Below are 13,343 nucleotides of genomic sequence, written 5' to 3'. Positions count from 1 at the left end.
TTAGATTGTATTCACTAATTCATGAAGCGCTTAATTTTCCTTCTGGTTGAAAAATAAACAGAATTGATAAAGAAGTTTCTTTTCCTTTTCTAGAAAATAAGTAATCTTATACACAATGATTCCTCTTCTTCTTCTTCTTTTTTAGGACCGTGTTCTGTTATTCTCCGGTCCGCTTCTGGAAGGTGGAATACCAGCTGTATCTTCATCGTTTAGGTGGTCTTCCTGGGGGTCTGATTCCGCTTATGCTGCTGTGCGCTGTTATCCTCACCACTCGATCCAAACTCGCTCTTCCCACAAGATTTCTCCCAATCAAGAAATCACAATGATTCCAATAAGTAATAATTTTAAAAAAACCCACCTAAAATACATTTCAATCTTGGACCTACATTCCATAGATATTTCCCATCTGTAATCCAATGTTCAAAATGACATTTTAGTACATAGGTACAAATTAATGTCATTTTTAGATTATCGTCTCGCCTGTCTTTGCCTAAGTTTATTTTGAAATGATTTCCTTGAAGCGCTTTAGTTTAAACATTACTCAAAAAAACTTTGCTCGCATTACAACTTTGCAACACGTAAATAAATTTTAAAAATAACTTTCTCATATTATCCATTTTTTTTAAAATAATTTTATTTATGAGGTTATGTTTTTTTTAGACAAATTACAGCACAGGTTCGAAATCAGGTCCGAAAATTCCTACAAATCCCTTGAAGGAAATATTTTCTGCTAACGCTCAAGTGGATAATGGAGTAATATACGACAAAAAGCCGTTTAAGCTTCGGTTGGAAGCCGGAAAACAATACTCGTGGTGCTTGTGTGGTAGGTCCCATAGTCAACCAATTTGTGATGGGACACACAAAGACATATTTCTGAAAATAAAGCTGAGGTAATTAAGATTGATGTGTAAAAAGATTTTGTCGATTAAATGCAATGCTGAAATTAACCCTAGAATACTAAACTATCCTGAAAATTACGACGGCAAAATGAAAGAGTACAATTTCCAAAAATATTAAAAAATGAGTTAATATGCGGAAACGTTTGGTATCTTTTTTTTTTTGAATTACCTAACGTCCAAGTGACTCTGAAATCTAGCTACGGCTTATGCAACACCGTTTATCATGTCCCTACTCAGGCTTCAACTTTAAAAGTTTCATAGCCTATGCCTACTTGTGAGTGGATTTACTCTTTATGTTTAAAGTTACTTTAATTTCATGTAATTCATGAGTGAAAATTCTAGGCAAAAACACTCGCAACGTTTGGTATCACCAGTATGCTTCTCTTAAATATTGACAAAAGAGCATAGTTCAGCAAACTTATATTTAGAATATTAGTTTGTTGAAATAAGTAAATATTTAAAAAAATATATTTAATATAATAATTTCATAATTGTACTGAAAGAAATTAATATTTCATAAAATATTATTGTTTTACTGCGAAAAATATGATTTTTTTTCCCTTAAATTTAATAAATTAAATATTCATGTTCAAATTTAATCAAGCAACATTTTATCTAGAAAAGTATTAAAACTTAAAACAATATTTTTCTGACCTACGTTTCGGCTACTATATAATGCTTTGAAAGAGAGATAATGTAACCAGCAAAAAATAAATGTTGAAAATATCATTATTGTTAAAAATATTGCACATTGAACCTTTAAAACGCTCTCCTGTAAACTTAGTAAGTTTTGAGATTACACAGTTTTAATGCGAGAAGACAATATATAATATTCCCGATAAGTAATATCCATTTCTCATTTTGCGATTAAGGTTAACATGGTTAACCTACAAAAATAACGAAATTATAATTTAAAGTATTTAATTTTTTTTCTTTGTGTTTTCAGACCGATAAGATTTATGGTTGAAGAAACTAAAGAATACTGGCTGTGTAATTGCAAACAAACAAAAAATAGGCCATTTTGCGATGGAACTCACAAAAGAAAAGATATCCAGGACACCTACACCAAAGTTTAACAAATCTCTACAATTTGCATTTGAACCATAGATACATATTACAATTATTTAGTTATAATTATATATTATAAGGATACTGGAAAAAGTGACCAAGTCAATTTATGAAATTTATTTACAAGTTCATTTCAATGTTTGATAATTTTGTAAATGGCCTTGTAAACTTGTAACTTCGACATATATCGCTCACTCCTTTCAAGAACGTCATAAATCAAAAAACTTGATTTTTCAGGAGAACGTTTTTAAAGTTTAAAAATATAATACAATGTATTAAAAATAAATATCAAGCCACTTATTGACCTTTTTACTGTGCAACAGATTTTTTAGGTTTAACCTGAAGGTTTTTTCTCCATTTGAAAAATATTTAGTTTATTTAAAGAAATAATTAAACAATACCTTTTCTTCAAAATGCAAAAACAAGATTTTCTGCCCTGTAGCGGGTAAATATTAAGTTAAAAATATGCCGCTTTTGCTGTGATAAAGTACATTTTCTGGGCATTCTGAAAACATGCACAGCTGAAAATTGACGATTTTTGATATATGACGTTCTTGAAAGGAATGAGCGACATATGTTTGAGATTTAAAACCTTTTATCTTTTCAATAAACTATTGTTTGGGTCTCAAATCCATTAATGGCAACTTCTTTTTATTTTCAAGGCCTCGATCGTTAGTATTGATCGGAATGGTTAGCGTAACACTAAACGGTATTACTTAAATTCATATCTGCAACTAATGGTGGGGCACTGCATCATCTTGATGCGGTGTTATCTTGATTATTTTCAATATTGTTATTTACATGAAGGCAAGGTGATCAATCCTGCACTATAGGTACCAGTTCAGGGTGATATTAAAATAAATGTTTTAGTGAAAAATCAATAAAATGTAGTTATTTTTACCCTCCGCCGGGAATTGAACCTGGGGCTTCCAACTTTCCTAATTTCAAACAAGTAATAAAACAAATTTTCTTGTAAATATTTTATTTATTAATTGCATAATTATTTATCATAAAATTATAGGTAGGTACTCAAAAGTAAAATAAATCATTCTACAATATAAACAAACTCTTAACATGATATTTTAATGTATACTTAATAGCAACTTGTAAAAATATATCATTTTCTTTTTAAAGACGAAAGAACTTACATTAAAAATTGAGTTTAAACTATCATACGAGATAAAAGGTATACATAAAGTCTATTTGTGAACTTAACAAAATATTTGAGCAGAGAAAAATGTAACTAAGAGAACTAATTTAATATTAACAAAAGTTTTTTTGTAAATTGATTTACCAGACGGAACTTTTTTACCACTTGGCTGCGGATTAAGCCTACATACATAATGAGCTACCTTGCCATTCTTGCGGATTAGAATTAAACTTTATGGTCAAAATTATACTTTTCCTTTATTAAAATTGGTACTTGGAAGAATTTAAAGTCATTCCCTATGCTTGGCAGTGGCCATGTTTTATTATTATTTTATCCATTTCAAGTGATCAAATATTCATTATATACATTGTTTTAAAATAAAAATGTCAAAATTTTTACAAAATCTACAATAATGAGAAAATAAACATTTAAAAGAAATGAAAAGAAAAATATACCAGAAGTGTAGAAGTCTTATCAACAAAAAGGTAAACATTTTTTTTATTACGTAAACTATTTAAATGAAGGAGTGGATGAGGATAAAATTTATAAAAAAATTATAAGCTTATTTTCATACAGTCCTATTAAACATTTGACTTTTACCAATGAAACTTTTTTACAGAAGTTATGTCACTATATTCTGTTTGCAAACAAAAAAATAATATAAAAATAGAACACTTGCATAAGATGACTCTTCTGAGTTTGGTAAACAGCACTAGTATTAAGAACTACAGATTTTCTCATCAACAGTTGAAATTACAGCATTTAAACATGTTGATGGGAACATGCATAGTTCTCAAAATTAGTCATGTTTATAGGTATGTATATCAACAGACACAAAAAAGTGGTCTTGTCTTATACAAGTGTCTTATTTTAAAATTGAAATCATCTTATTCCACAAAGTTCATGCCAAATCAATAAATAAAACAAAACTTTTATTCTACACGTCATCAAACTGTAAATGTGAATCCTTCATCCACTCGTACCCTCAAATGCATTTATAACATTCATATATAGCAAGTTAACTCTTAAGATATTTCAGTCTTATTTCATTCCGATTGACTGTGCCATTAACAGCATAATTTAAACATAATAATAAGATCCATTTATACCATATAATTGGTAATGTAAGAAATATGTTACAAAAGTGGTGTTATCGCTTAACAGATATAGCAATTTAAAATTATTATCTTTGCTATATCAGCTGTTACCATATATACATCTTCACCTTCCTTTATTTTTTTAAAACAAAATTCTTATACATATTTGAAGTTTAGTTTCTAATTTCATTATTTTTTAAAAATTTTACCATACCAGAATTGTTGTTTTACCTTCCTAAATTACAAGAAATAACTTGTGGATGCAAAGACACAGTTGACAAAGTCAATTATGTAGAAATTCCACACTTCATGAATGAATAGTATATACATTTTAGTTTATTTTAGTTTTTGATGGCTATTCATGTTTTTAAATATTTTTCTGCATTTTTTCAAAGTTGTGTTTCTAAACTCCCATATGCTCAATAATAGCCCTCGTGATGTCGGCAAATAGAAGTATGTATAGCGCAACAGCTTAATAACCCAAAAAGGATAATAAGCACACAATAGCATTTATTTTCTCTGTCCAAATTATTAATTTTTTTCCAGATTTATGATGGACATTGTTTTTCACTTACATTTTTTATCAATTTTATTTTTTTTATTCTTTATGAATACCTAAAATGATCAAGATTCAAAATATAAGAAAGAATTACACTATAATATTATAATTTTAAACGAACAATATTCCAGTTACTTAAAATATTATACTTAAAAAAAAAAAGAAATTCAAGCCGTTTTAAATTGCATTTTAAACTGAAAAATAAGTGATAATTCTAAATAGGTGTTTGTGATAATTTAATATATAAAGAAATACTCAGATCCATCTTTCAAAAAAAATAATGCAGCTATATATAAATTTATTTATAATAACATATAATATAAAATTACACTAAGGTTATAAATCCTCCGAGACAAATTTGAGATATACAAAAAAGAGGGCTAAAATGCGATACATACCATATATTGTTTGTAAAATAATTATTTCATTAATTGATCAGGCAATTCATTCCATGGGTGGTATTTATCACGTAAATATTAAATTTAAAAATAATAATAAATACTCCATTACAACGGCCATTGATCAAATATTACTTAATGCAGTGTTTCGCAAACTTTTTCTGTTCAAGGTACACCTGCCAAATCAAGAAATTTTAAAGGTGCACACACCAAATAAAAAAACTAAAGTTTATTTAACCCTTTCCTTACGATGCTAAAAACTTCTGCGCGCTCCGGTGATATGTATTTTGTACACCATGTGAGAATGTGGTTTAAACACGTTATGACATACGACATGCGACATGCACGAATACTTACAAGCATGCCACACGCGCACAGAAATATATGTGTATCGGTGTTTTTATTCCCGATTTTTTAAGCAATCATTTATTTCCGTCGCTGAAAATGAATAACTTTATATTGTAATACTTTCATGTCATACATAATTATATTACCGATGAATACAAAAATTCTGAGTCCGTATCTATTATGTTTTATATTGATATTCTCATTTGAAAAGTCCAGTTCTAGTAAATACATTATCACCGGGAGGGGAAGGTTAATATGTATTGATTTATTATTAAAAGTAATATAATGCAAAAACATATATGTATAACATATTGTGTTAAACGCGAAATGTGGTTCTGTTTAACTGAGGACAGGCGATCAAAATTTGTAGCAATTGTTGATAAAGCTGTGTTATCTTCACAAAACTAGACTTTTTTCTGCGGCACACCAACTAATCACCACGGTACACCAGTGTGCCGCGGCACACACTTTGCGGAACACTGACTTAACGAATAGGGGTCAATATGACAATCAATTCTTGTCATTGGATATTTTGGCGACATTCAATTTTAAACCCTCATACCTCAGTTCTGTCATTGTTTGGAATATACATGTAAAAATAAATTATCCATTGGAGGAGAAATATAGAAACACACAAAGTTTTCTATATGTTAATCGTTAGATAGTTTGGTTGGTGACCATTAGAAGAAAAAAAAAAGATTTTCATCCATATTTTGTGATACATATTTTGAGAGAACAATCCTTAAGAATATGCATCAATCTGTTATATATGATTTCTTAAAATAATTAAATATATTTATCTTTTTTTTTTTAAATATTCAATTTCAAATAAAGCAATTGTTGAAAATGATAACATTTCACGTACTACAATTTATTAAAAGAAGAAATTATTAGAATTATATGAAAAACTTGTATCACTTAATTGGTAGATAAGGACACGTGACATCCGAAGGTTCCAGGTTCAAGTCTCGGGTAGGCAGATAATTTTTCACACATATATGGCAAGACAAACATACTATGTATTACATATATCTATGTGTCAGACCGGAGACTTACAGAGTGATGTGTTATTTATGTTTATATGGATTTGTAAAAAAATACATCATAAAGAGATTTGAATTCTTATTCTTTGGCGCTCCTACACCCAGATGGTGCATAGGGCACCGCATTATATCAGTTTTAACTTGATAGTTAATTATATGAAGGCAAGGGATCAGTCTCGCTTCACATCTCAGATCTAGAAGTGTAATATATTTTGTGAGATATGGATTATGTAAGTGAAGGAGCTTAGTGTGATATGGGATATCGGAAAGGAAAAGGAGGATGATAGGAATGGCTAAGGCACTTGGGGTTTCATTCCTGTACTTATATTAGGTTATGTTACTTGGAAACTCCTACCATGTACCAGTTTTAAATATGGAGAATATGTAATATAACTGTTTTTTACGAATAATTGTAAATTTGTGCCTTATTTAATTAAGATTTGTTTAATTACCTATTGAGAGAATTTCATGTATCAGTTTTAAATATGTTGAATACGTAATAACGGTTTTTTATGCTGAAATTGTACATTTTTGCCTTATTTAATAAAGATTTGTTCAATTACCTATTGAGAGAATTTCGTGTACCAGTATTAAATGTGTTGAATACGTAATAACGGTTTTTTATGATGAAATTGTTAATTTTTGCCTTATTTAATTACCTATTGAGAAAATTGCCACTCTCCAAAATTGATGTTCTACATAAAATATTTTAAACCTGTTCAGTCAAATTATGATCCTTTTTCAAATATTCAAATACTTTCCTAGCCAGGTTTTTATATTTCATTGAAAAATCGCTAGTTGGGTCACTTAAAACCGCCGGCTTCCCAATGGCCGTGGATTCAGACACTTTGTGATGGAGCTCGAAGCTCTCTAAGACGGGTATCTCCAATTGCTGTGCGAGGTTCTGCGTGTTTTCGCCGAAAATATGGTTGATGCTGCCGCAGTTGGCGCAAGTGGAGTGCGCCATGTTTTCCACTATCCCGAATATGGGGATGTTCAATTTCTCCAACATGGTGGCTCCTCTCCTGGAAACTTGGATGGCAGCTAGTTGAGGAGTAGTCACTACAATAGCTCCTGTAAGTTGTGTTAATATTCAGTGACATGGAAAAATGATTTTCTGACTCCTTTTACTTATCTACCACTTATAATTATTTTTATATCATTTAAATATAGCGCAGTTAAATAAAAAAAAATAAAAAGATAAATTTAATTTTAAACACTGTTTTCCTTAAAGGAAGCTTAACCTGTTAACCGGGCGGGACATATAAATACGTCAAACGTAAACAATATTGGGTACGGGTAGGACATATGAATACATCCTTGAAATATATGTTGCGCCCTGGAAGGGGCGGGACGTATATTTTTCCAACAACAGAGGTATTAGTCATCCATACATGTCTCGACATGAATTTAAGACACGGAGTGAATCAGTATCCGCGCCTGTTACAAGTTGCGTAATTAGACAGCGGAACGCCCTGTTAACAGGTTAAGGAATACAAATAATACTCATCATAAGAATTAAATGTGCATATTTTCAACAATGCACCTTGTGACAAAATCTATCCATTTTTAATTTAAGTTTTACTTGGTAAATATCACTATTTCATAAAATCTATTGTGACACGTATTTCGATAAATATATTTGACGAAATAGCAGTATTTAGCTAGTAAAACTTAGATTTAAAAAATCCATATTCTTCTTCATCTATGCTGAGATATCAAAAAATGTAAAAAACAATGTTTGTATAAAATAACACAGAATCTTTTACTGTACAATATTTAAAAGATATTTAAACTCAATTTGAGGTGGCTCTGAAATTCCTTGTTGGGAATCTACTGTATATGGAAATGAGTCAATCATTTTGACACATTTTGTGTACTTAACACATTGTGGGCAGGAAATGCTTACATACTGTTGGTAGAGAGCGGGAGACGCTTAAAAGCGTTCTATTTGCTTATTTGGTAGAGAGTGAGAGACACCAAAAAAACATTATACAGATCGGAATTGGGTTTGTGGTTACTTGTGATTAGTATACTGAGTGTCGGGCAGCAGACTGTTCGAGCATAATTAGAGTCGTGGTTGATGAAAAAATCACCTGACAACAATGTGTTAAGGTATAAAAGACGAACCAATTCTTTTCAACGAAGTATATACTTACAATGTAACCGCTATATATCGTGGGAATACTGGCAAAAAACGTTAACTCTAAAATCTTTGTTTGAATAATCCCTGTTATTTAAAGCTTTTAGCCTGAATAAAATACCCGCTATTGAACTTGAAGTTGAATTTACTTTGAAAACCACATAAATATGACATTTCGAAGTACTTAGTGTATTTTGCCAGTTTATAGAATGGTGAAAACTTTAGAATACTGCATCGTTAAGTCAAAATTGCATATTTTCGAGTTAAGGTTTTTTGCCAGTACATCCACGATATAAGATACGTGATAAATAAAAACTTAAAATATGATAGATAAGCACTAGGTATACATTGTCTTACCGCTGATGGGAAGGTTCTGCGCTAGAGAGAGATGTGTGTCTCCTGTTCCGGGCGGTGTGTCAACAACCAGACAGTCCAGAGGGCCCCACGCCACCTGCCGGGTCAGCCTGTCCAGGGCCTGCATCACCATGAGCCCCCGCCAGACCACAGCACCCTCGCCAGACACCAACAAACCCATTGACATGCTGAAATATAAAGATTATTGCAGTAATTCAGCACTAAGTCAAAGCACTAAGTCAAGACGTAACGATTTGCAGTCATATATTGTGGGTGTACTTGCAAAAAACGTTAACAAATTAGAAAAAATGCAATTTTTACTTAATGATGCAATATTTAAGTACTTAAGTTTTTCTATAAACGCCAAAATACACTAAGTGGTTTGAAATATACAATTTATGTAGTTTTACAAGTAAATTCGCTAAAATACCCACTATTCAACTTTAAGTTTAATAGCGGGTATTTTATTCAGGCTAAAAGCTTTAAATAACAGGGATTATTCAAACAGGGATTTTAGAGTTAACCTTTTTTGCCAGAATACCCACGACATAAAATTGTTGGATGAAAATATTTGTGACTATCAAGAAATTCTAGCCACATTAATATGGCGAAAATAAAAACTAAATATTGAACCTGAGGGTATTAAAATAAACTAGATATATCCATGCCATGCGTTGTTGTGGCTTAGTGTTTAAATGGAGAAAAAAGGAAATAGAAAATGCAAATTTCTTGTTTGTTTCTTTTCCCAGTACTTGTGAGGCAATGAAAATATTAAAAATCTATGTAACAACAATGCAATCGAAAACGAATAAAGTGACAGCTGTGTCTATCAATCAGATCTTCCTCATGAACGATGTGTAGATTATGTGTGTTGCTGTTACGTTCAACAGATGGGGCTGTCAAGAAAGCAAAATGGTGATAAGTAAAATGTTATTAGACATTTTTATTTGATTTTTTTAGTAACATAAATTGTATACATTTAATAAATTACAATTTTACATATTTAGAACTTTTTTTTTGCAGAGACCCACCAAGCCACCTTGTGTGTCTTGTCGGTGGATTTCTTTTTTAATACATTTTTATTACTTGGAAAGATTTTAACCTAATATACACACAAAAAAAAAAAAAAAAATTAAGAATATAAACATTTTACAATTTTCATAAAATTAACTCTTGATCATTTACCCATTCCTTTATTTTGCCTTTGTTCCATATTTTTTTTGACCTCTAACATCCGTCGGCAACAAACAAAAAATGTTCGGAAAGATATATTGCAGTGTTCGACTCCCATATTTATTGTTGATCTTGGGACTATCAAACCTTCATTGTGTGAAAATCGTGTAAAACATCAAAAAAAAAAAAAAAATATATATATATATATATATATATATATATATATATATATATATATATATATATATATATTTATAAATTTCAAAATGGTGATTTTTAATATGGACAACTAACCCCGCCCTGGACAGTCTTTCGCAATTGATGATATCAGAAGAGTCCCGCCACTAGTTATATTAATCGATAAATATCTTACCATTTGACTCCATAGTTTAGAAGAGGTTCCATCAGATTATCATTATTCAACATGGGCTCTCCGCTGAGATTCATCATAAGAGGAACGGAAGGACCAAACACATCGGCATCCAGCAATCCTATTTCTTTAGTCGGTTCAACGGCCTTCATAGCACATGCCAGATTTACTGGAAAAAGAAAACAAAGGAGAGATTTTTATATTATTAAACACAGTGGAACAAACCAATCCCATTTCTATTTGGTAGTTTATTTTTCTTCGTATCTCAAAAGTACATACTTAAAAAGTAAATATAGTGAAACCTCAGCTAAAAATCAATGTCGAATGAGATTCGACATTGGACCAGTAAGAGTTAAAGATAAATGAGTATCTACCAGCAGTGGTTGTTTTTCCAACACCTCCTTTTCCAGATGCAACGATCAGAATGTGCTTAACTCCGGGAAGAGGTATCTTCTTCGGCAATCCCTTGGCCATAATCTCCGCCCGCCTTTTAGCCAAGTGATCAGCTTTGTTACTTGAGACATTTGAAGCCTGCAATAAATGATGATTTCAGTAAATATATCATATGAAATGTTGGCACAATAAACCGAGGATTATTTTTAAATTTTGTTTAAAATTACCTAACGTCCAAGTGACTCTGAAATCTAGCTACGGCTTATGTAACACTGTTTATCATGACCCTACTCAGGCTTTAACTTTTTAGGTTTCATAGCCTATGACTACTTGTGAGTGGATTTACTCTTTATGTTTAAAGTTACTATAATTTCATGTAATTCATGAGTGAAAATTCTAGGCAAAAATACTCACTACCGAGGACAAAATAGAACAAAGAAGGTAATATACATTACACTGAGACCTCGCTTTGCGTCGTTTCACTTTACGTTTTTTCGAAGTTTCGTTGTTACTGAATTAAGACTCATCTTCACTGTGCGTCGTTTTTTATTATTATTCAGAGAAACATTTTTAAATTTTCTAAAAGGTAATTTCCCATTTTGTAAATTTAAATTTGCCATGCGATATTTTGGAACGTATCTACGACGCAAAGTGAGGTCATAGTGTATTTGACAAATTCATAAAGAAAATTATTATATCCTGAGAACAAAATAAACTTCAAACATCAGGACTATTTTTATCTCTTCAAAGATATTGAATATTATTCACATGTATATTAACACATTCGGTGCGTGTCATTTTTAAATTTAAAAAATATTTACATATTTACTAGTTTTCTAAGAAAATTCTCCTCGCCTATTATGTACAGGTTTTATATACGATCCCTCAGACGATTGTGTGGCAAAACGATGTTTGATAGATGTTCGAACGATGAAATAAGAAAAGAATGCAAGGCATTATCATTATCGATAAAATTAAGAAAGGTGTGTTGAGATGGTTTGGACATGTGAAACATATGAGTGAGGAAAGAACAGTTAAAAAAATTTATGAGGCGAATGTAGTTGGAAAAGGAAGCAGAGGAAGACCGAGGAAAACTTAGTACAATCAAGTATGTCAAATACTTGAAAGTGGCCGGGTCAGGAGTCGTAATAATCGTTGGGTATGTATGAGGAGTTGCAATGAATATGGAAGAGGCGAATTTTTTTTTTTTGCAAAGACAGAGTGGTGTGGCGTTCGATTCTCTCTACCTACCCCTGCGGAGAAGCGGCGTGATGGTTAGTTAGTCAGTTAGTTCAGTTTACATATCTTAAAAATGATTGTGAATGTGTACAGTAAATAATACATTATAAAGAAAACAATTATTTTTTACCACTGGGGTATTATATTTTCATGACTTAAGAGTTTATATTCAAACCCTTAGATGGAAGCATCTGTAGCTTCGGAAAGTAGTCGTTTAAATATAATACTCAAGTGAAAAAAAATGTCCGCCTCTATAGTGTAATGGTCAGCGCGTTCGGCAACCGTTCTGGAGGTCCCGGGTTCGATTCCCAGAGGGGGGGTCTAATAAATATAAGTGATTTTTTCACTCTCATATTAATTCAATATTACCCTGGACTGGTACCTGAAGCCGAGGGCTGATCACCTTTCCTTCTAGTGTTAACGATCAAGATAACACTGCGTTTATATGATGCAGTGCCCTATGCACCATTGGGGTGCGGATAAGGGTGTGAATGAATGAATGGTAAAAAAATAAGTGTTTTATTTATAATTTAATCATGTCTTACCACGAAGTGAATGCCGAAACAATAAATAAAAAAACTTATGAATTTAATTTAGTTAATATTATTTTTTCATAGTATGAATTAAGTACAAAATATTGGGTTGATAAATAGAGCAAACCAGATAAAACATTCCAGTTATGTACTGAACTTTGAACAATGCTATTTCGTTATTTGACTTAGATGTTTATTATCATGCTGCAAAAATGTAATCGCACTTTATTGCAAGAAGTAGTCCGTGACAAACAATAAATTATGAAAATATCTCCAATGGAATGAAAGCTAGGAAAAGATTAATAACCTGTCTCATGTGATTCCAAATTTTTAAAACTTTAAAAGTTCTTTGTTTTAACACTTCCATGACAAAATACGGTTGAGTAATAAACTTAATATTTATAACCAACTGCTCAAACGTTCCCGAGCCTATCAACAGTAACTGAACCCTCGAAATAAAACAAGTAAATAAAAAATCAAAACTTGCCGACTGCCAATTGTCAGTGTCAAAATTGACCGACGATGTTTATGGTAATAAACAATTTCAAAAAGTAAGAACTTTTATAGACAATAAAA

At 31.1% G+C, this 13,343-nt stretch overlaps 2 protein-coding genes across 3 annotated transcripts; one reads left to right on the top strand and one right to left on the bottom strand.

The window, feature by feature from the left end:
• The first annotated feature begins 453 nt into the window (after positions 1-453).
• LOC148312279 (uncharacterized) lies at positions 454-2,853 on the top strand. The gene is made up of 3 exons (XM_088277566.1): positions 454-578; positions 661-890; positions 1,846-2,853. Exons 1-3 carry the CDS (start codon positions 507-509, stop codon positions 1,973-1,975), a joined length of 432 nt encoding a protein of 143 aa, XP_088133692.1. The 5' UTR covers positions 454-506; the 3' UTR covers positions 1,976-2,853.
• A 3,467-nt stretch (positions 2,854-6,320) lies between these two features.
• Positions 6,321-13,291, bottom strand: Nubpl (NUBP iron-sulfur cluster assembly factor, mitochondrial). Of its 2 annotated transcripts, none has more exons than XM_088277563.1 (5): positions 13,075-13,291; positions 10,977-11,133; positions 10,606-10,771; positions 9,063-9,247; positions 6,321-7,636 (listed from the first exon to the last, which is right to left on the bottom strand). In XM_088277563.1, the coding sequence occupies exons 1-5, from the start codon at positions 13,132-13,134 to the stop codon at positions 7,272-7,274; spliced, it is 933 nt and encodes a 310-aa protein (XP_088133689.1). In that variant the 5' UTR covers positions 13,135-13,291; the 3' UTR covers positions 6,321-7,271. The 2 variants fall into 2 exon arrangements, with proteins under 2 accessions (XP_088133689.1, XP_088133690.1); XM_088277564.1 differs by lacking the exon at positions 13,075-13,291 and adding an exon at positions 12,780-12,800.
• Between the last annotated feature and the right edge of the window lie 52 nt (positions 13,292-13,343).

This window comes from Brachycentrus maculatus, unplaced genomic scaffold (genome assembly GCF_059751285.1).
Source record: "Brachycentrus maculatus isolate JH-2025_06_01 unplaced genomic scaffold, ASM5975128v1 h1tg000046l, whole genome shotgun sequence".
NCBI classification, from domain to species: domain Eukaryota; kingdom Metazoa; phylum Arthropoda; class Insecta; order Trichoptera; family Brachycentridae; genus Brachycentrus; species Brachycentrus maculatus.
This window is presented reverse-complemented; position numbering and strand designations above follow the sequence as displayed.